Below are 26457 nucleotides of genomic sequence, written 5' to 3'. Positions count from 1 at the left end.
GAGGGAAGGAACAGAGTGATGATGATTTGGAAGCACAAAAAAAAAAGTAATTAATACAAAACACTGGCTTGGCTTGTCATTTAGTCAGTGTAGGTGACCTTTTAAACCGCAAGTATGCAAATGTAGAGGATTTTATCAAAGGATACTTGTTTTCCAAGTGATGTCATGGATATGTGGATGTATAGGGTAAGCACCAGTAAGCATGCTAACAGGCAGACTATCACTACACATTTGTCACCTGTGGCTGCAAATGACTGAGGTAAGAATGTTCTTTAGAGTTGAAATCCCATTAACCTGATTAAATTACCTGCATGCTAGCTAGTTCTTTACCACTCAGTAATAGCAGTAGAACACACAAATATCAGCTCAGATGTACTAAAGTTGTTTAATTTTGGTTTTTGACCCTAAATAGGGTAAATCACCTGATTTATGCACTTGCTAATAGTTAAAGAAATTGTTAAACTATTATCTTAATCTGCAGTCTCAATGCAAAAGCAACTACAGTATGTTTGCATCATAAGGACATTTGTGATTCTGTGTGGTGAACTAAAAACAAAGCAGGAGAGGTCTCTGCTGGAAGTAAGGTCAAAGTGGACAACAAATTAAAATGTGGTTCCACCCATCCATTAGTTATAGACTAGTTAATTATTGGTTAATTATCAAATTAGACAAAAGAGTTGTGGCTAATTGGAGTTTTAACGCATTAACACACTCTGTGTGGTGGTTAACAGATTCATCATACATGCAAAAGAACTCCAGTTCAAGACCCATTGGACACATAAACCCACCCTCAGGTAGACACGAGCTGGTGTGATTCTAATACCAGTCCCAAGCCCAGATGGCAGGGCTGTTTCAGGAAAGGGTTGTGACATAAAATCTGTGCCAAATCAAACATGTGGATCCATTTCCTGTGGTGCTCTGTTAGGGAAACAAGAGAGCAGCCAAAAGTAACTAACTGAGCAGCTTTGCAGGATTCACAGTTCAAACTGATCTTTATTCCTTGCCCTGTGTTTATCCCCTGTCTAAACAAGCCATTTTAGCATCTCTACCTTATAGACAGCTTTGTTTTCCTCACTGGCTTCCCCTCTCAATGAGAAGGTTTGAGATGCATTAGCCTCCCAGCGCAACCAAGCAGCTTAGTTATCTGAAAATATAAATTCTATGACTACAAATTATCACAAACAATTTAAATAAAAAACAAACCTGCTGCTAATAGTCCAATAAAGTAATTTGAACAAAGCTCTGTCAACTTGCTTAATCTCTAAGATGTGGATCCAGCACACCAAAGGTCACTCACACCAAAGTTCCTCTAAAAGGATCATTGATAGTGTCTCTGGTTATATTGTAACTACCATGGAACTCTGCCAGCCATGGTTATAGAATAATCACTGCTGATTGGAGAAGTTTATATTAGCTTTCATTTCCAAGTATGGCAGAATGGGTAGATGACATAAACAAACCTACATACTAACCTCACCTCAAATCAGTCTCATAGGGTGTAGTCTAATAACTATATTTTGTAAACAGATCAGTCTCTAACTTCCACTTAGAGACAAACTTCCTCCTTCCTGAATGTCTAAAATCACCTCACGTGCAAATATACAGTTTCAATTCCTGTTAAAGACTCAGTAATTCCCACATAATTTTGGATATTCACAAACAGTAACATACACATGTTGGCAGTTTTGAGGAATGTGATGATATGAAAAATTCAGAGACAACTGACTATTGTTGCTAGTTTGACTAAACTCCTAACCCTGCAGAGCAAATTTGATTTAGGGGCACACTGCTCCTTTGTGCACACTGGAGACACACTTTGCTTTCTAGGTGGACTATGATTTGGTGTTTCACAGTTTTGGCATGTAGGACTGCTAAAGAAAAATAATGAGTAGTAGTAGTAATAGTAATATATATAGATAGTTCATATGTATCTGGTGAATAAAAGCTTCACTTTTGACTGATTTGGTTGCCTAAAATTTCTCTTAAGATGACCAGTTTATGTGGGACAGCACTGCATTTTTATTTTCCCAGTGCATGTGGAGGGAAAGCTTTTATTAAAATCAAATTAAGGTTAGCCTGTCTAATGCTATGCCAATCAGGGGAAGTTACCAAAAAGTCACAAGCTTTGCAAATTATGGTGAATATGATGGAAACTATGACACATAAAAGGATGCAGCAGTATGTAGTAATGATAAAATATGTGTGTGTCATATTCGGCTAAAACTTGCTACAATTGTTGGATATAGCTCAAAAAAAGGTATGCCAAGCAATGGATGTATCCCTGCTGAAACCCAAAGACTGGCACCAGAGATAGACTATTGCATGAGACCAAACTTCAGCTTCCTATTGTTCTTATTATATTTCCTTTACAATAGTGATGGAAAAGTTGCATTCAAATAAAATATACTTGTCTACCGCCCAGCATTGTTGACATGTCCCACTTTGTCCCAGACAAACACTGGATTTGTCCTACATTTAGTTTGTTGAGATCTGGTCACCCTAATCTCTCTTGTCACACTGACATCAACAATAGTGCTTATTGGAAGCATCTCCATTCACTCTTTGTCACATGTCTCACTATATCTTGCCAGACAGTGATGCTGTTGGAGGAACAAGCGACTCAGAGCACAATGTGAAATGGCAACTTTTTAAGAGTGGTCAGTGAAAAAAATATGTTATGTAAGTTAAAAAATCAGGAGAATTTATTTATGTGGATAAGAAAAAAAACCTAAGAATAAACAAACTAAGAAAAAAAACTACAGAGAATGAAGGAATAATGAGAGCCAAAGTTGTGATAAACTTTGGTTTTTGATGTAGTAACCAAAAGACAACAAAGTTCTTAACTGCAAAAAATGTACTTTTTGTCCAATGTTGTTCCTGTTTAAGGAGAGACAAACAGAGAAGTGTGAAAGAGAAACACGGCCACCCAGGAGAGGAAGAGAAAAATGCAGCTTATCAACAATGGACTTGCAGTGGTGTGTCAGGAAAGACATCTATGAATGAGAAATGGTATGCGGTAGTTTGTATTCACGTATGCACTTTTTTTTTTTAACTTCCCCATCAGTACAAAATGTAACTCGCTTCCAGAAATGGTGGTACACTGTATAAAATGTAATTAAAAAACATAATGCAATGATTTTCAAGTATCATAAACCCATATTTTATTTGCAATGAAACCTAGAAAAAAAGTTTAAACTGAGAAAATGTACTATTTTAAAGGAAAAATAAGGACACGTTGAATTTGATGGCAGCAACATCTCTCAAAAAAGTTGCGACAGGGCCATGTTTACCCCTCATAGCATCACCTCTTCTTTTAACAACAGTCCAGAAATGTCTGGAAACTGAGAAGAGCAGCTGCTGGACTTTTGGGAGAGGAAAGCTGTCCCACTCCTGTGTGACACAGGATTCTAGCTGCTCAACAGTCCTGGGTTCTTTGCCATATTTTTGGTCATGGTGCATCACATGTTGTCAACTGATGTCTGCAGGCAGACCAGTTTAGCCTGTTAAGCCTGCCTACAGTTCTACAGTGAAGCCCTGCTGCTAGAGTATGCAGTTTAGCATTGTCTTGCTAAAACATGCAAATAAAACAACATCATCTGGATGGGTCCATATATTGCTCTAAACCTATACATAGTTTTCAGCATCGATTGTGCCCTCTAAATGTGCAGGCTGGGACTAATGAACACTAAAACCATCCAGTGTGACCAGATCCCAACAGACTGATTATGGGGAAAACACTAATTGTGTGGAACAGTGCTGAGAGGTGTTTATATCTAACTTAACAATAAAAACTGCATATCTTACTGAGTTGTTCTTTAGTATGTACAAGCCACATAAATAGGAATATCTGGTCACTCTGATACCATCAGAGATGCAGGTTTTTGGAAGTTGATAAGTTGGATGGTGACTCTTGCTTCAGTTTAGATGTGGCGTCCATGTTTTCCAAAAAGAATTTTATTTTTTATCCACCTGATCAGTTTTCCAGTTTGCCTCAGTCCATTTTAAATAGGTTTTGCCGCAGAAAAGATGGTGGTGTTTCTGGATGTTCAAATATGGCTACTTCTTTGTACAGAAGATCTTTAACCTGCATTTGTGGATGGCATGGAGAACTGTGTTCACAGACATTGAGTTCTTGAAGGATTCCTGAGCCCGTGCAGTGATTTCCATGACAGAATCATGGCTGTTAATGCAGTGCTGTCTGAGCACCTGAAGGTCACAGACAACACTGATTTTTGACCTTGTTCATTGCCTACATAGATTTCTCGATATTCCCAGAACCCTTTGATGATATTAAATGATGTAATTGTAAGTGATGAGATAGTAAAAGTCTTCACTCTGCCTCTCTAAGATGCACTTTTTTTTAATACCCAGTAGTACTGGGTATTACTAGGTAGTACTGACCTGCTACCATTTAACCTAATTAGTTGCGAAATGGTCCTTCCACGATACCGCTTACTTTTTCAGCCTTGTTTCCCAATTTTTTTCAGATGTTTTTGTCATCAAATTCAAAGCAAATATTTTTCATGAAATAGTAAAATGTGTCTGGGTAAAGATTTTTGTATTTGGTTTATGAGACATGTAAATCATTGCATTCTGTTTTCATTTACACCATAAACAGAGATCATGTCATTTCTACTAATTCTTTTGTACTCCAGGTCAACAATGCCAACAGTTAAGATCTAGTGGTAAACCACCTCTTAGCCTCGTTAGCAGCAGAATTTAAGATTTTATGGCCACCTGCTGGACATGAACAGAAACGTATATAGATTTACCACTTTTCATTTGTCCCACTGACACAGCTTGTTATGAAAAAGCATAACTAGAAGGCACTGCCTTTTGTGAGGAACTTTCATTTCAAAGAATAAGTCAATACACAATGCAACATTTTGTTGTTGCAGCTCCTTTAAGTCGTCATTCATTCAGATTTAAAAACTGCATAAATATGCATTGAGCTGTGGAATGCAGTATTGATTTAAGCCAGGCAAGACATAAATATTCTCTTCAATCTCTGAACATAAGACAGTACTCAGGGATCTGATTCATGACAGCGTCACTGAATTTATTAAGCATTTTTCCCCAGTTGAGAAACTGGGCTTACATTTCCCTCCAAGTTCTGAAACCAGCAGAGAAAAGCATTTAAGTCGATCTATACTCATTTATCAGCCCCTTTTGATATGATGCTCCTATGAAGAACTACTTACAGTAAACAGCATTCATGAATTTGTTATGTGCAGTATCACCCTCTCCATTTTGATATATTATTCAAAACATGTTTGCTTTTGTTCTCGTCACACTGAAAACTGCTCAGAGGGCACCAACTTGAACTCCAAACTGACCAAACAATCAGAAGAGTTTTACACCACCGCAGGGTTGTAAAATTTTATTTGGACAAATCTGTACATGGAGGTTTTGGCCTTCAGTGTGTTCACATATATACGCAGAATGGGGACAGACAGTTAGCTCACTGAAGATCAATCGAAGTGCTATTACTCAAAACTGGAGAGGAAGTTCAGTACAATCTGCTTCAGTTTAGCATCTGATGCTTCTGAGATCTTGCCGTCAGCCCTGAAACGAAAAACAGATGAGGTCAGAGTGAGCCTTTAAAAACCCATATTGTTGAAACATACAGATTTGTTTTTCTTCTTACTTGATGTTGGAAAGCAGGTCCTGGTGCTGGCTCAAAATGTGCTGCAAGAAAGCCTTCTCGAATTTTGTGATCTTGCTGGGCTCCATCTTGTCCAGGTGACCCCTGACACCAGCATAGATGACTGCTACCTGCTCCTCAATGGCCATGGGAGCTGGAAGAACCATTAAAGACAGTTAGTAGCACTGTAAAATACCCTGAGGATTTCTAGAGAAATAAAAATAATAGTAACTCACAGTACTGGCCCTGCTTCAGCAGTTCAGTGAGTCTGACACCCCTGTTAAGGAGCTGCTGGGTGGCGGCATCCAAGTCAGAGCCGAACTGGGCGAAGGCAGCCACCTCACGGTACTGAGCCAACTCCAGCTTCATGGTACCAGCAACCTGTAAGGTAGGAAAATATGAAACGAGAGAGCATCTAAGGTTTTAGCCTCCTGCTGAATTATATGCAATTCTTTAGCCTTGAATACATTTAAAAAGGAGGTCAACCAGATCGTACCTGCTTCATGGCTCTAGTCTGGGCAGCAGAGCCTACTCTGGACACAGACAGACCCACATTGATAGCTGGGCGGATACCCTTGTAGAACAGCTCAGTCTCCAAGAAGATCTAAAAGGGGGGGGGGGGGGGGGGGGGGGGCGCATGGAGAAGTCAGAGGTGCAATACGAAACATGAACAGATACACGTCAGCTCCAAACAGTTTTCAAACAAACCTGTCCGTCTGTGATGGAAATGACATTGGTGGGGATGTAGGCGGACACGTCACCAGCCTGAGTCTCAATGACTGGCAGGGCAGTGAGGGAGCCACCACCGAAGTTGTCGTTCATCTTGGCAGCTCTCTCCAGCAGACGGGAGTGCAGGTAGAACACGTCACCTGGGTAGGCCTCACGACCAGGGGGACGGCGCAGCAGCAGGGACATCTGACGGTAGGCAACAGCCTGTGGGAGAAAGAAAATCGTTCAATTTGAGAATAATAGTGACATTTGCCGATAGAAGTCTGCACAACATGCTAAACTTTAGTGATGAATATTATTTGAGATTCATCTGCAAATCCTCACCTGTTTGGACAGATCATCATAGATGATCAGGGCATGCTTGCCGTTGTCTCTGAAGTACTCTCCCATGGAGCAGCCAGAGTATGGAGCCAGGTACTGCAGCGGAGCAGCATCAGAGGCAGTGGCAGAGACCACGATGGTGTACTTCATGGCATCGGCATCAGTCAGCCTCTTCACCAGCTGAGCCACAGTAGACCTCTTCTGTCCAATGGCAACATAGATGCAGTACAGCTTCTTCTTCTCATCAGTTCCGTCATTGAAGCGTTTCTGGTTGATGATTGTGTCGATGGCAATGGCAGTTTTGCTGGAATGTGGAATATTGAACTTTAAAAATATTCCACTCATCTACAGCTCTCCTATAAAGACCAAACCACTCTTAAAACCCATCTCTGAATTTTGATAATTACCCAGTCTGTCTGTCACCAATGATCAGCTCACGCTGGCCTCTGCCAATGGGCACCAGACTGTCCACAGCCTTGATTCCAGTCTGCATAGGCTCCCTCACAGAGATACGGGGGATGATACCTGGGGCCTTCAGACCCACACGCCTACGGACCTTGGAGCCCAGAGGACCCTGAGAGAGAGAGAGAGAGAGAGAGAGGAAGTCAATTTAAGGCAAACATAAACATCAAAATGGTTGCAAGTATCATAATGGTGGGAAATAAAAATATAGAAATAAGTCATGTTGCGATGACTGCCATTTAATTACTGAACTAGTCATGAATAGGCAGAACAAAACAAAAACACCCCCCAAAACAACAGGCAAGATTTCGTCACTGGTCCAAATAACTCATGTGGATGCTTACTAATGAGAGACAAGGTCATTTATGAAAGCTTAAACTGGCACAGTTTTGCTGATTAATAGGTAGTCTAGCTGCTCTACAAGAAGATACCTGGTGACAAGTTCTTTAAAAAGACCCTAGTTAATTAACTTGAATGTCACAATCCCAAACAAAAAATTATTTTAAAGTTTAATTACCTTCCCATCGATGGCATTTCCCAGAGCATCCACCACACGGCCAAGCAGCTCCTCTCCCACAGGAACATCCACAATGGCACCGGTCCTCTTCACAATGTCACCCTCCTTGATCAGCTTGTCATTACCGAACACCACAACACCAACGTTGTCTGGCTCCAAGTTCAGAGACATGCCCTGGAGGATAAGGACAACTTGTGAGCAGTTTTTAAATATGGTTTCTTGAGGAAACATAACATCACTGATTTGAAACTGTTAGCATTTTTTAGTTTTACAATATTGTCAGTTCAACAAGACAAATCCATGGTCCGCTCCTCTTTACCCATTTTTATATATAAAAGATGTGCAGGTTGGAGAGAAACCTTGTGCCTTTGGACTTACTTTTAGGCCAGAGGAAAATTCCACCATCTCTTCTGCCTGGACATTCCTCAGTCCGTACACTCTGGCAATACCGTCACCAATAGACAGCACACGCCCCGTCTCCTCCAGGTCTGAAGAGGTGTCAGCTCCCAGGATCTTCTCCTCCAGGATGGAGGACACCTCGGCTGTGCCTGTGAAAGACAAAATGTCAAAAAATAAATACAACTGGATGTTAAAATGATTAGAAAAGCTTTCCCCAATAATCTATTGAAACACTTAGAAGTCAAGGAACAGTTGAGAAACAGATGTGAAACCTCATGGTTTTATGCTGCAAAAAGGATTAATTTTGTCACCTCAATGTGCTTTTATCCAAAAATCAAAGAAATAAAATATGCATGGTTTAAATTTCTAAATGACATAATTAGAATGAAGAGTTACGTGGGTCTCAAACACCAAACACTGATGATGCCTTTTCTAAGATAAGGTGTTATTAGACATACACACAGGGATTACACAGCAGTTTCACCGGCATAGCAGGACCAATTATTTTAATAAGTCGCCTTTATGAGATGCCCTGCATTGTACAGGATAAAGTTTCTGGTCTGTTGTTTTTGATTTTCTCACCTGTCTTCTGCAGCCATGGTCTGTGTGTGTGGAGGTGGTTGACCCCAACGCAGGCGGCCGGAATAGTCTTTGACACCTGGATTCAATAACAAGCACTTAATTAAAAGTTGAGCGCAAATGAAAGTTAAGAAACATTTAAATAAGGATTAAAACTGCGCTTCTTGTAGTGAGGCAAATGTAAGTTTGTGCAGCGGAGAGGAGTTGCGCTGTCAGGCTTTCTGACCTTCAAAGCGTGGCTGAATGAGCTGTTAGCTGACAGCTAGCATTAGCTTAAGTGCTACATTTAGTGCTACAGGACGAAGTCAGTCACTTCACAAGGGCAACTTTAAAAAACACGTTTAAACATCCAATTTCAAGACTTTTAGCATCGATTATTAACTAGGACTTATTAGAAGGGTATTCGCACGCATTCATACGCCGGTGACAGGTTAGCTAGCGGCCTGCGGCATTAACGTTACCCTTCACGCCCATAAATGCTCGCACGGATATTAAATAAACTTACTGCAATATTCTTAATAAATGCAACTTGCTTGATTAAAGTACTTACGAATCCAGCCCTTCTAGGCAGGGTTCTGGCCAAAGCTGCTGCAACTCTAACGGATAGCATTTTCTCGGGTTGCTAATGACCTGTCCTCAACTGTTAACAGCTCCGACCTGCCTGTGAGCGAATGTAATGGCTGAATGAACTCTTCTTCTATTTCTGCGACTGTGGTCCTGGTTCCCACTTTAATGCTCATCGGTGCCCCCTACTGACGCGGAAATTATACGTTGCACAAAATAAAAACGTTATTTTGTGCAAACCACCTTAACTTAAATCGGGGAATAGGTTATAAAAAAAAACAAACAAAAAACTTTCGGTACAAAACTGGACTGATTTTTTTTCAGTAAATAAAAGTTGTGATAAGCAAAGAAATTAAGAGACTACAATCAGAATCATCTTTACTTGGCCAGCTTTGTGTAAGCAAATGAGAAATATGACTCCGGTTCACTTTGCTCTCTGCATACAAGGAAAATAAATGTTTTTTTTTGTTTTAATTTTTTTTAAACATAGGCAGTATATACAATATATATTGTATATGTCTAATAGATATAAAGTAAGAAAACAAGTTACAGAAAGTCTTAAGAAGCTATATAAACTATAATTGCAAAATTGAGTAGTGCAATGTGCATATGTCCACATGACCTAAATGATAGAACAGTGGGTTATTTAGCTGTGTTCATCAGAGTGTAGGGGAAGAAATTGTTGCTGTGGGGGCAAATGGCAGTACTGGGAGGCTAGCTATATGGCTAAGAGAGAGGTGGCAAAGGCAAAGGAAAAGGCTTATAGTGACTTACATTTAAGGCTGGTATTTGAGGAAGGAGAAAAAGGCTTGATTGGCTGGACAGAGAGAGAAAGCTGGAAAGGATTTGTAGCAGTTTAGAGTGATTAAGGATGGAAATAAAACTAATGCTAATGAGTGAAGAGAGTGTGTTGAGAAGGCGTTGGAAATGGCAAAAAAGATATACAACTAAACTGTGGGTGCTTCGCACCAACTGTGGCAAAATAAAATATAAATAGTAGACAGCAGAAATAAATAGCAAACAGGAGAAATATAGACAATTAAGAGGGATATATAAAAAACAAGAGAAATATATACAAAAACAAGAGAAAGCACAACAGCAAGGCACAACTAGCAAAACAGACCGGAAGTTGGTACATTGCTGTTCTGAATTAAATGCATTTATATGTATATATATTTTTGATGCATGTGAATACAGTCCTCTCTTTTAATGTAATGCCTTTAAACAAACAGTCAAAAGCAGTTCCCAGTATATAATAGTAGATAATGCTTTACTTTAGTTGTTATTGGGGTTACTGTCAATAAAAGGTTTTTCTCACTGGTCACTTTTTTAGTTACACCTTGCTAGTACTGTTTGAATCCTGCTTTGCCTTCAGAACTGCTTTAATTCTTCGTGACAAAGTTTCAACAAAGCGCTGGAAATATTCTTCAGAGATTTTGCTCTATACCAGCATGACAGTAAATTTGTCTGATGCACATCCATGGTGGAAGTCTTTGGTTCTACCACATCCCAGAAGTGTTCTACTGGAGTTAGATCTGGTCAATGTGGAGACCATTTGAGTACAATGAAAGCTCCTGTTGATAACAGCCATCAGAAGAACTTCTATTCTCCAAGTTTGGTTGTAAAAGAGGTTATGTGAGTTACTGTTGCCTTCCTATAATCTCAAAACAGTCAGACCATAGTCCTCTGGCCTCTAAAATCATCAAGGCATCCCAGAAGATCTGCAGTTTGTGAAATCCTCATACCAAATCATCTGGCACCTGCAACCACGCCACTTTCAAAGTCACTTATATTCGCTTTCTCCCCCATTCTGATGCTCTGTTTGAACTTCAGCAGGTCAGTGCCTTGAGCTGCTGCCATGTGATTGGTTGATTATTTACATTAACAATGAACTAAGCAAAACCAAACAAATAGGCCAGTGAGTATATTTTAAGTGCACGCGATAACGTTCTTATACGTACTTATTTATCTTATCTAGTAACTTGCTTTTCCGAGTTGGGGGTACCTTCGTGTGATTTTTTTTTTTTTGCAGACAGGGAAATCATATTTTTGATTATTTCCTACTGTCCGCGAATGCTTAATAAAAGAGCAATTGCGTTGAATCATGGGAAATGTAGGCCTTAGCGCATCTAGCCAGGACATCTTTGCCTCTAATGCGTTTATTGTTACTATTCTACTACTATTCTTTTAAATATGTTTCCAGTGAGTCTGCTAATGCTGCGGGCGTACATTACTAAACAACAGTGGTCCTTAAGTGGGGGTTTCATTATTTAAAGTCAAGACTACAAGTTATTTCAATGTGCCGTTTGCCTTTTTAAGCCTGTTAATGTGTTTACATTGTTTCTATAAAGATTAACTTGGCAAGGTCGGATAGGTTAACCCAGAGATAGCTGCAGCTTTGGCATGTAGCGCTGCAACATCGCCCTCTTTTGCTCCGTACAACAAATGACATGTCTGCTTTTGTCAACGACAACCAGGCGAGTCAGACAGTCGTTTGGTTTGGTTCGCCTGTAGTGTTTAGCCAAGCCAGCCAGCCAGCAACAACCAGCCGCCTGAATGTAGATCCGCATGGGCTACTACCACTGTACATCTCCAAATAACCCAGCGGAATCATAAAATAAGGATCCCAGGATGGTGTTAGTGCATGTCGGATATCTGGTTCTTCCTGTATTCGGCTCAGTAAGAAACAGAGGTACGGTATTAATATTCATATCGATCCAAAACATGTGCCCTGTTTATCTTAATATTCACTGCAGCTGTTGGGCTAGCTAGCTCGAGCTCCGCCGTTGGGTTAGCTCCCGTTAGCTAGCATGAAATTAACGGTCAAATTGCTTTCCGACGTGATAACGCTTTATATTCGCATCCGTCGCAGATTAATATAAGGCACCGAATTATAAAGTTTGCTAGGTGCAAATACAGCGAATTAAAAATTAACTTCGCTGCTACAGATAAGCTAACTGGCTTCTTGGGCTCTGACTATTTCTTGAAACATTTCTCACAAAGGCTTGCACATGCACGCGACGTGCGGCCAAAAAGCCTCATGTAAAAAAAAAGAAAAAGAAACACATTCCTACATAAACAGACGTCTTTATTAACGTGCGGTGCATTTTTATTTGTGAGGTTTTAAGAAAAAATCCAAGGTTTCCTCGAAACTATCGTGTTTGTGCTGTAAAGAAAAATACCGCAAAATAGACGTAGCCTGTCCAGCCAGTCAGCTTATCTGTGCACGGATGATGTCATTTGAAGATCATCTGCTTCTGCTAACGCTCGCCGTTTTTTCCACCGTGATTTCAGTAGTTATTACAATTATTACCCCTCTCAATTGGCCAGTGTGCTAATCGATACGTGGCCAGTCGACTGGGGAGCGTTTAATTCCGGGCTATCAGTGTATCCGTCGCCCTTTTCTCTCATTTGCTAATTGGCAATTCAGCAGCTGTTTGTTTGAAGCTGCCGAATTGCAAAAAGAAAAAGAATCGAGTGTGGGGTATCAGTTAACAATTATAAAGCTACAGTGCAACATTAATTTCACAACAGTGGCATCAGTGATTTTCATTGTGCTTTTATTTCTGTTCTTATTTCCCTGTTTCATAGTATGGAGGCTGGCTCTACATTCTGCATTTATCAGATCTTTGTCGTCCCCCCCATTGTGTAGCTAATGATCATCTGCTGCTGTGTGGTGTGGCGTGGCCTCTGCCTGTTCTCTGCATTTAGCTGTATTGTGAATCCCTTCTTCATTTCCTCTTTCCATCAGAAGACGACATTGGTATTAAAAAAGCACCCCCCCCCTTTCCCAAGATGTACTCAGCCATAGACTTTCCATGTTAAACAGACTAAAACAATAGCTAACACCTAGGACAGAGCACCTTTTTTTGTCTTTTTTTCTGTCAAATTGCTGTAGCACTGAGTAAACATTTTTAGCTCTTTTCTAGATCAGTTGAATGTCATTGTGTACCTCCCATCCAGTCTTGATAGACAACATGCTGTAAATTCCTGTAAAGTGGATACATTTTGCATGATCTCAAATACTGCACTGCATTGTTGAACACCAGAATTTGGCTCATCTTTTTCTTCTCTTCACACAAGGTGCAATGTACATGATTAAAGTGACCTGCGATTGAAAAAAAAAAACCCAAATAAATAAATTAAAGCATGGAAATTGGGACCACGTGCATGCCATTTTGTACTGTTAAAAGCGTAACATTTAAACCAGTGGCGCTGTCACTTGAAATGACTGAAGGTACACTGCACCTCCACACAACAACCTGCCATAACTGTCTCCATTTTTTTGTGTAATCCTTTTGTTCCCTTTTTGCAAATTTCAAGCTTTGAATCACACTGAATTGTCAGGGCCTGTTTTGCCTTTTTACAGGCATCTGAAACTCTAAACGTTTGAGTAGGAAAACATGCTCACTGGTGGTTCATCACTTCTCAATTTACCCCACTAACATAAGACCAAAATGCTATCCATTTCACAGGGATGCCTATTTTTCCTGCACTGCTAAAGAGATCCTCTATTAGTAATAACGTCTTTATTGTTTGGTTGTGGTTTCTCTTTACCTTTTGTTCTGGTAATAGTACTTTCAATGCATGGTCACATTTATGATTCATAATTTTTTTGTTTATGTTTTTTCTACATTTGACTAGTGAAAAATCCAATGTAATCTTTCTGTAGAAAAGATGTACCCTGCTGTACTGAAATCATGTGCTGTAGCCAACACGTCTGCTCATTGGATGCCGCTTTTGTTCTTTTTAACCCTATATGGAGCATGGTGGGCCTTGCCTTCAGTGTATGTTGTTTATTTTTGTTGCATGGAGTTATACTATTATTACAAACAAACAAGAAAGAAAACACAAATTCCACAAATACTAATATTTTTCAATAAAGAATATAGTGTTTTTCCTAACCTTCAGTGTGCTTCTTGCTGATTTCCATTTATTGTCCTCCCTCTCCCTTGTCCCCTATCTGCTCCCCCCCCTCCTTCCCCTTCCCCTCCCTCCACCCCTGTCCCCACCAACCCACCTACCCACCTCCTCTCCTGCTGTGACAAAGATAGACGATTTCCACGCTTACTTCATTGCAGGGCCCTGAATGAGTCTATCTGCTGTCATTCATGGTGATCGTTCTCACTGAGACGCTTGAAAACGCAGTGTGCTACTTGCAGTCTAGACTCTGAGCCTTTGACCCACGGCAGCAAGGTCATATCTTGTCTGCTCGGCTACGCTGACGAACTGTCAAGCTGAAATGTGAAATCTGGAAAGCCACACTGCTTGTCTTTCCTGTAATTAAAATTCGACCTGCAATTTTCAAGCGTGCTCCGAGTAAATGCAATGTAGACTTTGCCTTTTTCTTCATAAATTATTATTTATTTATTTTTTTGAAGAAATCAAGTGTTTACGAGCAAAGTAGTCTTGTCTTTTGCACTTCTATAAGAAACTGTTTAAAAGTCAGACATGGCAGAGCATAACTGTGGCTCCCTTTGGCAGAGATCCCCTCCCCCCAAAATCTGATCAAAGCTAAATTTTATTATTCTCAGTCCCGTCATGATAGAAAAAGATCTCCTTAAGCTTAACCAGGGTATTAAAACCATATTGCAACACAGCACAAGCTAGCCTATGTCTTTATTTTCCACTCCTTGTCAAGTCTCGACAGCAGTCTGTTCGCTGCAGTTGCCAAATAGCTGTGGTTGGAGAGAGTTAAAAAAAGCATTCAAGCTATTTCCTGTCAGCTCCTGAATGTTCATATGGGAGAAGAATAGCAGAGCTTTACTGGAAGTGTATAACGCAGAGAGACAGCTGATTTCAGTAGAGCACATTTATAATGTGAATTTAATGTCTAGTTTAATTTTTTATATGGAACAAATTGTTCTTTACAGTTGTGTAGATAGAGACTTGGCAGAGAAACAGTTTAATATACTTTTTACAGGCAGTGAGGTAATAATGGTTTACCTCTGAGTGCACTGACCTGCTGTCAGCTGCAGAATTTACAAGAACTGAGCTGCGTCGATGTCTGTATAGGGGTACAGTTCTTCTGATCCAGTTCCTTTGTCTGTGAAGACGAGGAGTCGATCCAGGGGCTGGAAATACATTTAAAGAAATGAACGCTTGCGCTTTGTGTGGAGCACCAAAAATGGTTTTCATTCTCATGGTACTTGTGGTAACCATCATTTTCCCACCCCCACAGAAGTATTTTTCACCCTAGGTAAGAGGTAGGGCTTCATTAACATGCTATATCTCACACACAGTGACACCACATTTCACCTACTATTAATTCCAACTAATTTCCCCCCTCAGGTACCTGACAACTTCTCCTTATACTCCACAGGATCCCATTTCAACCGGCAACAGCAACAACAGCAGCAGCAGCACAGCCATGCTACCTCTTGCCGGCACTTCCAGTTAGGTCCTCAGGCCCCGCTGCCCATGGACTTCCCCATGCCCCACCCAGGGCAGCCACAGTCAGGCATTAACCCCCACCTGGCCCCACCCAGCCACCAACACGGCCCTCCGCTCCACTCGCCCCTCAACCCTTTGCCTGCTCCCCAGTTCCAGGACATCCCCGCCCCTCCCTTCCTACCTCAGGCATTACACCAGCAATACCTCCTCCAGCAGCAGATCCTCGAGGCCCAGCACCGACACATCCTGCCACCCTCCAGGTATCCACACAGCTTTATGGTACAAAAAAAAATAAAGAGGAAAAGACAAAATATTTGGTTCTAAGCACCTCGTTGGTAACTACTGGAGTTGTGCAGTGACATTTTAAATTTAAATGATAAACTCTTATTTTCCAGGATGTTTTCAAATGCTTAGTTATTTGTCTTAGTAGACGGACCCCAGAGAGAGTTCCTCACCAACCCCACAGGCTGCGACCCGGCTATGAGTTTGCTCCCCCCCTCCATGTCCCTCCGCAGCCTGTGGTTCAGCAGCCCCGCTACTTGGCTGAGGGCACAGACTGGTAAGCAGTGCATCTCTCTCAATGACACATGCAGTGCCACAGATGCAAAGAGGTTTTTTTTTTTTTTTTAAGAAGAAACATCAACAGACACCTTATTTCATAATGTGAAAACAATTTTTTACCAGCTCATCTTTGACCATTTAAGATAAATGTCAGTTACAGACACATTTTAGATCTGAATGAATGAGTTCAAGATGAAGAGTTGAAAGCAAATAAATTGCTGTTGTAGCACTCTTGTCAATGGGAGTCTTTAGTGAAATCACAGAGTACAAATTACAAAGACAAAAAAACACACAAAATAATGACCCAAAGAATCAAGAAGTTCCCAAACTTCTTCTTAATGTATTTATTTAAGTAGCTCATCGCTTAATTTTAGCTATGTGTGCTACAGCCATTTGTCTAGTTACCTTCTGCTGGTCCATGTGTATTGATTACTTTTATAATATCAACTCTCACACATTTGCTTGCATTATAACCAATTTTCATGTAATCATATCTGTTGTATCTGACCTGGTATGGGGATATAGATATTTTTTGAAAATCATATTGCAATCTCACCGTTTAAAAGATTTACCCATCGAGCAGCTACAGAAGTACACAAGTCTGCTGTTATCGAAACTCAGTGTTCCAGAGACCTCGCAGTGTTCCACTGGCTGATTTGTTTTTTCCGTTTCTGTCCAGGGATCTAAGTGTGGACGCTGGGCTTCCCCCCCACCAGTATCACATCCACCCGCTGCCGCAGCACTATCAGCACTACTTGACCTCTCCTAGGATGCACCACTTCCCTAGAAACAATGCCTCAACGCAAGTGGTGAGCTCCCCTCTGCCTCCATACGATCAATCATGTTCATCTCGATGAACTCACGGCGACTCTTCTCCTGGTTTCTGAGATTAATCTCAACACCCAGCAACCGGGGATGACCCGTGTCCCTATTGTTCTTTCTGATTTCTGCTGCAAAGCTGACGCTAGCTTCTTTTATCTGTCATCTCCTAGGTTGTCCATGAGATCAGAAACTACCCATATCCCCAGTTGCACTTGCTGGCTCTGCAGAGTCTCAACCCCTCCCGCCACGCATCTGCAGTTAGAGAGAGCTATGAGGTTTGTGCGCCTATTTCCTCGCTCTCCTCAGCAGACGCACCAGTCTACACTAATTTATCATTGTTTTCTCTGTGACCAATCTCTGGATAGGCTTGAGCGTGTAGCTGATTTTCTTATTTCCAATTACCCAGGGCTCCAGATGCTTTAAATGGTCCAGCTGCCTTTAATCTCATGCCATTTGTTTTCATTTCGAGCAAGGTGTCCTGTTCCTTAAGGCACCGATTTGATTACATTACACACTTTAATATCTTTTTATTGTGCATATTTATTTCTGTTATTTTAGTGGCAAAATACAGAAAGGTCCTTCCTTTAAAGGCAACTGGGATTTTTTTCATAGGAGCTTCTGCAGCTGGAGGACAGACTGGGCAGCGTAAACCGTGGAGCGGTCCAAACCACCATTGAGAGATTCACTTTCCCCCACAAGTACAAAAAGGTAGGTCTGGAGACTCTTTAGCTCCTAGCTGGATTAAATATACCTTTCTGATGTGGTACGGTAAAGGGGAAGAACTGAAGATGCGAAAGAAAGGGATAGCGAAAGGCAGCAGCAGGTTGAAAGGATCAAAGATTAGGAATGAAGGTCACGTCTGTCACTGTAGTTCAAAGGTCAAACTAATTTCCGTTGCCAGATTAGCGAGACAGGGCTGCAGTGTTCACAGTTCAAGGCGCTGCATGACTCATCCAGCTGTCTGCAGATATGTACGTGGAATGAATTTAAAGAAACGTCTATGCCAAATATGACCCAAATACTCAGAATGCAAGATTATTTGGTACATTTTGAGTGAGCAGGAGTAATTGAGTCATTTCCATCTTGATGTCTATTTTTTTCTGGGAAGTATAATTCAAAGACTTTTTTTTTATTCTGCCTGAGCTGACTCAGAGACCCCTGTGGCATAAACACTGCACACTTCAGTAATTAAAGTGTGTTTGCTCTTGTGTGGTTATCTGTGCAGAGAATACCACAGGACCTGAAGATGTGTCTGGATGATGAGGAGCTTGACACCGATGAAAAATGCACCATATGTCTGTCGATGCTGGAGGATGGCGAGGATGTCAGGTACTGCTTTTTCTTTGGTTGGTTATGCAGATGTTGATGTAGGCTGCGCATGAAAGCTCTTTTTTTTCCTAGAAGGATGTATTTGTTTCTCACATCCTGAAATAGTATCGCATTATCAGTCTGTTTGTCATTCAGTGAATGTACCACTGTGGTTCAGTTAGATGATTAGTGACTTTGCCTGTAACAGCAGGTTGAGGTTGATTTGTGGATTTGGATGCATTGCATTGAATTTCAATTTAGACATTCATGTCCCCCTCAGGAGGAACTGGAATTACTTTGCTCCTCTCCTAACTAAACCTAAATGCGTCCCTTAACTTGGGTTCATGACTATATTAATACCTACAAAACTAATTGCATTACCTTCACAGACAACTGGGTTTAGTTACCCCTCTAAAAAATGAGGCCTGTTTAATCAACATGCCCTCTAATTAGAATTTATATCAAACTGCTCCTGTGCTGGTCTTCTTCTTGCTTGGCTACATTGGATAGAAAATGCTTGCAACATGTCTCATTTGTCCATAATATGTGCTTTTCCACCTGTGACCACAATTTCTCCCAAAGCCTGTCAGAGTAAATGCTTTTGCTGATGATTAGTCCTTAGAGATTAATTTACTAATTTATCCTTAGCCACAATTCTTTCCCATAAACTGGATATAAAGACACAGGATCTAAGCATTTCTAAACCCTAAACTGGTTCTGCCACCTAAGTTAAAAAGCTTCATGTCTTAAAATCCCATCACTGGATTTCTCCCAGCACCTCATCTTAAAAACCCTCCCCGCGGGCAGCATTAGCTTCTCGCAGAATCTTTTGATGTGTGTCCGGTGTTGTGATGTGTTCAGCCAGAGAAGTGACAGAGCAAATTATTTTACCCACTGAATAGGCGGAAAGGAGGGAAGAATAAACAGAATCTTCTGCATTTAAGGAAGGGATGGAGCTGTGATTTGGTAGCAGACTTTAATTCTATTCAAACAAAGCGTACACCCAACATCTCAGCTTGATTGTGTTACGTTTGCTCTGGTTTATGTTGAAAATCCTCCATTATTTATGACACAAGCAAATCTTGGCACACGTGGTCCTAAAATACATTTCGGGTGATTTGATATGAAGGAACACCCACAGTAAATATATCATTATTGTACCTCAAACACAGAAATCCTCCTTATGACGTACAACGTTCATTTTAAGCTTTTTCCCCCCACATATGAAAGTCAAATGTGAGCTGCTTTCAGATGTCAAACGTGAATCATAGTCCAATGGCTGGATTTATTCTGGATACAAATGGATTCCTGGGTATGACAGACCTATGAATCATACGCATGTGGAAGACTTAAAGACCGTGAAGTTTGTGTAACAAAGCAGAGCAACAACAGTTGTTTTATCCAGCTGTTAGTTGAGCTGGAGGATGAAGCTTGTTGTCACTTCTGGGTTCACATCAAGCAGGAAACCATCTTTAAATGTTAAATATTAAATATTATTCAAGCTAAGAGTGTGAAAAAAGGTGTAAAGAGAAAAAAAAAATCATACAAATGTCCATTTATAGTTTGGTTTTTGTTATTTGAGAAAATGGTGTGCTTGTATTGTCAAAAAGCTTTAGTTACTTTCACTCATTGGGGAAGAAAAACAGCAAATTCTCACCTTGACGAAGCAGCAGCTCTGTGTTTTTTGGTATTTTTTCTTTAACAATTAGTGAAATATTAAATTTAACTTTGATTCCAGCTGTTGTAGACACATGAAAAAAACAACTTAATTCAGCTGCATAAGTAAATGCATTAGAAAATATTAGGAAATTCAGATTTTGTATGTAAATAATCTCTACTTTTAAAGCAGGTAATTGGCACACTGTGAAAAAACTTTCACTGCAGGGAAATTGCTCTTAACATCTTCTCAAGACGTGTCAAATTATGTTGTAGTTGTAAAATAGAAAGCAGTGGTGTGCAATCAACATTTCTGTGAATGTTCTTTTTTCCAGGAAAAATGACTTTTGTCTAGATTTGGTGATCAATCAGCCACTTATACCGTAAACCTCTGGGATTATTACACAGCTTGACATTTTGGAAGGACGCTTTTATGCTTGTTTTAAACTCCTGACCTTGTCTCTCCTGTCTCCTCAGGAGATTACCCTGCATGCATCTCTTCCACCAGGCGTGTGTGGACCAGTGGTTGGCCACCAGCAGGAAATGCCCCATCTGCAGAGTGGACATTGAGACTCAGCTGACCCCCGACAGTTGATAGCTCCTGTTGACTTCTGCAGCTTTGGATCTTGGTCTTGTTAATTTTCCATTGCCCTCCCTCCAGGGGGAGAGGCTCTGCCAAACACCCCTCTTCCCCTCTGCATCACTCAACGAGCCTGCCTTCTGAGACAGCTGTGACAGAGGGATCAACAAAGCACACTCACCTACAACGCAACGAGGGACGGGGGGGGGTTGATGCACAGATAGGCGCCTGGACTGAGGTTCGGTTTAATGGACTTGGCTGGATGTTGAAGGTAGGAGTGGACGTGTATGGACAGATGTGCTGAGGCTTCACACAGTTCTGTCAGATTGTGTACATTTCTCCATACAGCCGCCAAGAGAAAGGGTACTCTGACGACCAACCTCCCCAGCTCAGTGTGGTGTATCAAGGCCATTTCTCTGCCACTATAACCAAACCCTTTGCCCCATCCCTCTCCCCAGGCCTGTGAAAAATCCTTGAAGCTGCACTCTGCCCAAGCCCTCAGCACATCTGTACAGAACATTATCAAATGATTAGCATGAGGTTGTTTGGTGTGAACTCTTGTAGCTGAACGCTTGTGGTGTAATGGAGTATAGTACTGAATAAGTATTTACAGAGTAACAGTGTTGTGTAGCAAGCAAAAGCCTTTTGAGAAATATGTTTGTGAAAAATAAACCTACAGAGAGGGTGAATACAGCTCTAACAGTAAGAATATTCAGTGTGTTTAATCGTAGGCAACCAGAGAAAGAGCTAGTCATGTAAAAAGGCCAAAAATCCCTCTTTCTTGTCTAACATGGTTTTGGATTTACAGTTAGTAGATGCCATCAGAGTTGATGCTAAAAACGCTAACTGCAGGCATGGCTTCCAGTGATCTGTGTAGTGTCGTAGTCGGGCCTCTATAATCTAGAGCAGAGGCCTCTGATGTGCATGCTGTATGGCAGGCTTGGGCTGTGTCGTTAATATTGTGGAGCAGTAGAAACAGGGACTGTGTCTGTGCATGTGAACCGTATATTATGACTCTGATGATCCCACTCATTCATAGAGGAGGACAAGAATGCACCTGATACCCCCTTCCCCACTCCTTCCCCCGCACCCTTCCCCACTCATCCCGAGTAGACCAAAGTTGCCGTTAGACACTGATCATCGCCCAGCTAAGCATTGCGCTCCTAACAGCACTCAAAGAGCTGCCGGTGGATCCGTGTCTAACAGCAACTCCTCTCTGTGGCCTCGCTCATGGTCATGGTCACGCTCGTGATCATGAGAGGCCGGCATGAGCTTGAGGATGCAGTGCCTGAGTCTTGCCATCAGAGTACCTGACATTTGTATTACCTATCACCAGAACCTTATTGCCTATCGAACAAGCACATGTGATTTCTATATCCAGTGAATGGCCTCTGTTGTGTATCGGCTCCTTTCATTTCAATCTGAGTTGCTCCCACTGTTTGATTTAAAAACAAAAAAAGAAGAAAAAAAAGACTGTGTCTGGTGTTACAGGGACAATACAAACTAGTTTGCCTGTGATATGTGCTAGAATGTGTATGACTGTCCCCACCCCCTCTCCCCCCATGGTCGTAGTGTATGGTATTGCTAGAACAACTGTGATACGTTCAGTGATAGAAGCTGTTTTTCTATATCATGCATGAACCATGTTGGCGTAGTTCACTTGAAGGAGGGTGAAAGGGAGAAAAAGCCATCCATTTGAAAAATACCAAACAATTGTTCTTAACATTAATTTTGTTTTAATTGTCTTTTTTTCCCTGCCATTTCGTTCTTTCTTTTTTATTACCTGTACTCTTTTCTTTCTTCCTTCTTTTTCTTTTGCTCACATGCCAATCTGGACATGGTACTAATATGCCGAGTCCTTGTCCACTTTAACCATAGTGAAGAAAAAGCTGCAATGCTGCAAAAACATATTTATTGCTGTTCTAATGTAGCTTGTGTTTTGTAAATGCACTATAATATGGAGTTGCCTGATTTTTTTTCTTTTTTGTTTTGGTGGTGTGGGTTCTTCTTGTCCTAGAGTTTGTGTTCCAGTTCAGTTAAATATTTTCATGCTTCCTTGTGTATTATTGGAGGGTAACTTGACTGTTTGTGTTGCGTTTGTTTTTTTCGTTTGTTTTTTTTTCTTTCTTTTCGTATGAAACCTCCATCCAAAAAACTACAGATGGATGAAAATGGAGGTTTGCTAGTTCACATAGAATGCTGTGATTAAAGATGCCTTAAGTATTTAACAATCATTATTTATTACTAACTGTAGCTAGCTAGCTATTGTGGTGGAATATTTAATGTCTCTATCTCATAACTTTGCAATTTAATCAATATATTTATTTAAAATAACACAAAATATTAAAAAAAGAATACCTCATTATGCATTGGTCGGTGGGGATGCTTTTGCATGCCGTCTGTGTTTTCTTTTTTCAGAGGAGAGAAAAAAAAAGAAACTTGTTGAAAAATCGACTGGGGTTGTTTCCCCCGACACATTTTTTCTAGCCAGCATGGTGCTGTTGATCTGGATTACATTCCATTCATATCATCTCTCGATTTTTCTTTTTTAATAAATGTTTTACTTTCTAGACATCATCCCTGCTTTGATGCAAAGCAGATGTCGGGGTGCAGCCCTTTTTTTTGGTTTTTGTCTTAGCTCGCTTCTGTTGTCATAATCAGTCACATTTATTTTAGTTTTTTCACGTTTTAAGTTGACCACAATATAAATCATATCTGGGTCTCAATTTAGTGCTTCTCTTTACGACCCACATTACAAGCTGTATTATTTGTTGCTGGCAGTTGCTTTGTGTGGGATTATGGGACGTATATCTAACATGCTAACTTGAGCCATTGATCTTATTGAGCAAACTTCTGGTGTACTGTGGTTATACAATATAGATGTTTTACACCTGGGTATAATAAGCTAACTACGTTTTCGGTGTGCATTTCTTATTAATACTCTACTAATCCTGCAAATTATTATAACATATATTGGATTGGAATGAAGCTGGCTGGTCTTACTATTATGATTTCATTTCGTGCTCTCACTGGCCTTACCCCGTGCCCTCCACAGTGTACCCCATAACTCCAGAGCGAACTGGACAGTAGCCATAGTATTAACTCAAGCTGATGAACCGGAATGAACAGTAGAACTTAAAGCACAAGCTTTTTAATGCATGTCCTTCTCAGGTTTTCCTATGTGTATGTGGGAGTAGCTCTGTAGATGTGTTTAATATGATGCTGTACCTTCTTGAATATTTCAGATGTTTCTTTGCTGCTGAAAAAATGTTGATTATTAACCTGCCAGTGAAAAAGGGAAGTGGCCATCTTTGTACAACACACTGCTGTTTTGCTGTAACCGCGCAATGTTTTATGATCTTGAGTATTTTATAGAAAAGTAGAAGTATGTATCAATAATATGAAAGCAATAGCTAAATCATAATGAAGAATAACATGATCAGTGAATATTGTGGAAAATCTTTAGATTCACTCTGGGTGGATTTTGTACTGTATTTATTACTAATGATGATGCAAAAAGTTGCATAGCTTAACCCAAACTGTTCTGTCTCTTTTTTATTTATTGTCTTGTATATGATCTTTTTGTATGTGTTTTTCAAATAAACTGCCTAAAATGCTGAGAACTAATCGGATCCGTGTGTCATTTGAATTTAGAAAAAACATTACGTTTAAAACTGTAAGCTGTTACACGTGTTGGACAACATATCGCAGATAGATCTGTAATGGTGGGTCCACACATTCTGGAAAACGGCACAATCTTTCCAAGCTTGCCTCTGTACACCACTGTATTGGATTTTAAATTAAGCAATCAAGATGTTATTAAACAGTGGAAGGTGTAGAATCAGGAGTGCAGAGGAGAGGGAGTACCTGAGACAGGCTTTGTGTGCTAGTGGATGTAGTGAAGGAGGACATGCCGAGGTCTGGCTTGACAAAGGAGGATGCTAGGGATAGGGTGAGATGGAGGCAGACGAGCTGCTGTGGCGACCCCCAAAGGGAGCAGCTAAAAGAAAAAGAAAAATCAGGACGATATTAAAGTGGAGTTTTTTTTTTACTTGACAAATATATTGCCCACTTGTTAAAGTATGTTCACTAATAAGACAAGCATGACCGATAAAGTCATGCCTTGGCGAGGTGTCCGTCATCTGTCCATCCATCCAGCTGACAAGATTCACTAATCCTCCTGGAGTATTGGTCAGATTTGATCACCTAGTAGGTTTTCATCCATATTGCGCTCACGGTCAAGGTCAAGGTCACATTTATTGTTCTCACTGGATCTTCATCCCGATTAGCAATATAGCCAGAATGACAAGGAAACCTGCTATATCGAATTCTTTCTGTATTTCATGGATTACAATACCTTGTAAATTGTTATAGACAATAGTCACAGTAAGCCAGATGAGCTACTTATGACTTATGAAGTTCTGTTTTTTTGTATTTCTTTTGCAATCCAAGATTGCCTGAAATCTGAAAATCATAGATATTGCCCATGTGGTGATACACATATTTTAAAAAACAATCAACATATAAAGAAATAACTGGGACACTGTCATAATGCTAATGATCACATTATGTGTGTCTATGTCTTTATCTACTCCTTAACAGGTGGGCCAATCCAAACAAGACAGCACAAACATCATGACGCATACAGCTATTATTAACATCTGTATGTTAAAAAAAAGTTTTTATTATATAAATATTTATTGTAAATTATGAATACATTCTTTTGAATTTGGTCTATATTATGTTCATTTCATCATCCCCGTGCAAATGTTGTATGTTCTTCTTTTGTCTTTGTTTCATGTGTCACGTTCAATGTATCTCGTCCATACTTAATGGTCAACAAAATTTGATCTGTGATGTAATGAAGCATCACTGTGTATTAGTTCTGGTGGATTATGCAACCCGATATCCCAAAGCAGTGGCACTGTGCACCATTTCTAAGAGTGCAGCGCAGGCGCTGTTTCAGGTCGTCTCCTGATTCGGCATCCCGAAAGAGATACTGACTGACCAGGGCACATTGCTCATGTCTTGCACACTAAAAAGAGCTGTATGAATTATTGGGCACCTACCACCTTCAGACTGCTTTTCTTGTGACTCTGGTGAAGGAGACAGATTAGTTAGGACCGGAGACGCCAAATTCCACCATTCCAGCCTCCATCCATTGTGATAACCATCTCACACAGGCCCAGGGAGCGGATGTTGCTGCACTGCAACATCCGCCCGGCCATACCAATATCATAGAGCACCTTTTTGAAATATGCCCGGGCGTGATGGTGCATTCATGGCCCTGCAGGTTTCCTGAACATAAAAGGCTAATTGTTCAGAGGGAATTGGCTGAAATGCTAAAGCTGGGAGTAATAGAAGAGTCACACAGTGGGTGGTATAGCCCCATGGTTCTTGTGGTGAAGAAAGATAGGTCTATACAGTTCTGCACTGACTACCGCAAGGTGAATGAGGTGTCACAGTTTGATGCCTACCCCATGTCCCTGGTCGACGAGCTCCTGAACTGGTTAGTCATTGCTCAGTTTTTCACAACACTGGATTTAACCAAGGGCTACTGGAAAAAGCAGCCTTCTCCACTCCTTACGGGTTGTACCAATTTGTCACACTTCCTTCTTTGGAGCTCCAGCCATTTTCCAGTGCCTCATGGACTGGGTGCTGCATCCGCAGGCTGCATATGCTGCCGCCTTCCTGGATGTCACTGTGACTGGCATCATCCACAGTGACACCTGGACGGAGCATGTGCAGCGGGTGGCCGCGGTCCTGGAGTCCCTGAGGCAGGTGGGGCTCACGGCTAGAAGAAGTGTGCGGTTGGTTGGAGGGAGGTACAGTATTTGGGGTACCACCTGGGAGGCGGGCTGGTGCACCCTCAGGTGTGAAAAACAGCAGCCATCACATGCTTGCTACAGCACAGTTGAAAAG

The 26457-nt window shown here is 40.9% G+C and overlaps 2 protein-coding genes across 5 annotated transcripts; one reads left to right on the top strand and one right to left on the bottom strand.

Moving 5' to 3' along the window:
* Positions 1 to 5033: 5033 nt before the first annotated feature.
* On the bottom strand, positions 5034 to 9367 carry LOC100709974 (ATP synthase subunit alpha, mitochondrial). The gene is made up of 11 exons (XM_003446094.5): positions 9202 to 9367; positions 8655 to 8730; positions 8052 to 8221; positions 7674 to 7847; positions 7102 to 7268; positions 6698 to 6998; positions 6353 to 6577; positions 6141 to 6248; positions 5881 to 6025; positions 5648 to 5798; positions 5034 to 5565 (listed from the first exon to the last, which is right to left on the bottom strand). Exons 1-11 carry the CDS (start codon positions 9259 to 9261, stop codon positions 5487 to 5489), a joined length of 1656 nt encoding a protein of 551 aa, XP_003446142.1. The 5' UTR covers positions 9262 to 9367; the 3' UTR covers positions 5034 to 5486.
* Positions 9368 to 11330: 1963 nt separating this feature from the next.
* On the top strand, positions 11331 to 24158 carry ark2cb (arkadia (RNF111) C-terminal like ring finger ubiquitin ligase 2Cb). Of its 4 annotated transcripts, none has more exons than XM_005452170.4 (9): positions 11335 to 11907; positions 12807 to 15414; positions 15538 to 15868; positions 16036 to 16167; positions 16849 to 16978; positions 17162 to 17266; positions 17604 to 17699; positions 18217 to 18320; positions 20433 to 24158. In XM_005452170.4, the coding sequence occupies exons 3-9, from the start codon at positions 15636 to 15638 to the stop codon at positions 20548 to 20550; spliced, it is 918 nt and encodes a 305-aa protein (XP_005452227.1). In that variant the 5' UTR covers positions 11335 to 11907; positions 12807 to 15414; positions 15538 to 15635; the 3' UTR covers positions 20551 to 24158. The 4 variants fall into 4 exon arrangements, with proteins under 4 accessions (XP_005452226.1, XP_005452225.1, XP_005452227.1 ...); XM_005452171.4 differs by having other exon boundaries at positions 11677 to 11907; positions 12868 to 15414; XM_005452169.3 differs by lacking the exon at positions 12807 to 15414 and having other exon boundaries at positions 11331 to 11907; positions 16039 to 16167.
* Positions 24159 to 26457: the final 2299 nt, after the last annotated feature.

The sequence above is a fragment of the Oreochromis niloticus genome, linkage group LG12 (genome assembly GCF_001858045.2).
Source record: "Oreochromis niloticus isolate F11D_XX linkage group LG12, O_niloticus_UMD_NMBU, whole genome shotgun sequence".
In the NCBI taxonomy this organism is placed as follows: Eukaryota; Metazoa; Chordata; class Actinopteri; order Cichliformes; family Cichlidae; genus Oreochromis; species Oreochromis niloticus.
The sequence above is the reverse complement of the archived record's forward strand: the minus strand, read 5'-3'. Positions and strand labels throughout refer to the sequence as shown.

Bases quoted from the DNA above. Each gene is read 5' to 3' on its own strand.
- ark2cb (XM_005452168.3), top strand. From the start codon at position 11,847: ATGGTGTTAGTGCATGTCGGATATCTGGTTCTTCCTGTATTCGGCTCA. The intron at 11,908-15,537 runs GTACGGTATTAA...TATACTCCACAG, and splicing joins CGGCTCAGTAAGAAACAGAG to GATCCCATTTCAACCGGCAA. The intron at 17,267-17,603 runs GTTTGTGCGCCT...TTTTTTTCATAG, and splicing joins CAGTTAGAGAGAGCTATGAG to GAGCTTCTGCAGCTGGAGGA.
- LOC100709974 (XM_003446094.5), bottom strand. From the start codon at position 9,261: ATGCTATCCGTTAGAGTTGCAGCAGCTTTGGCCAGAACCCTGCCTAGA. The intron at 6,026-6,140 runs GTACGATCTGGT...CCTACCTTACAG, and splicing joins AGACTAGAGCCATGAAGCAG to GTTGCTGGTACCATGAAGCT. The intron at 5,799-5,880 runs GTGAGTTACTAT...TGGTTCTTCCAG, and splicing joins GCTGAAGCAGGGCCAGTACT to CTCCCATGGCCATTGAGGAG.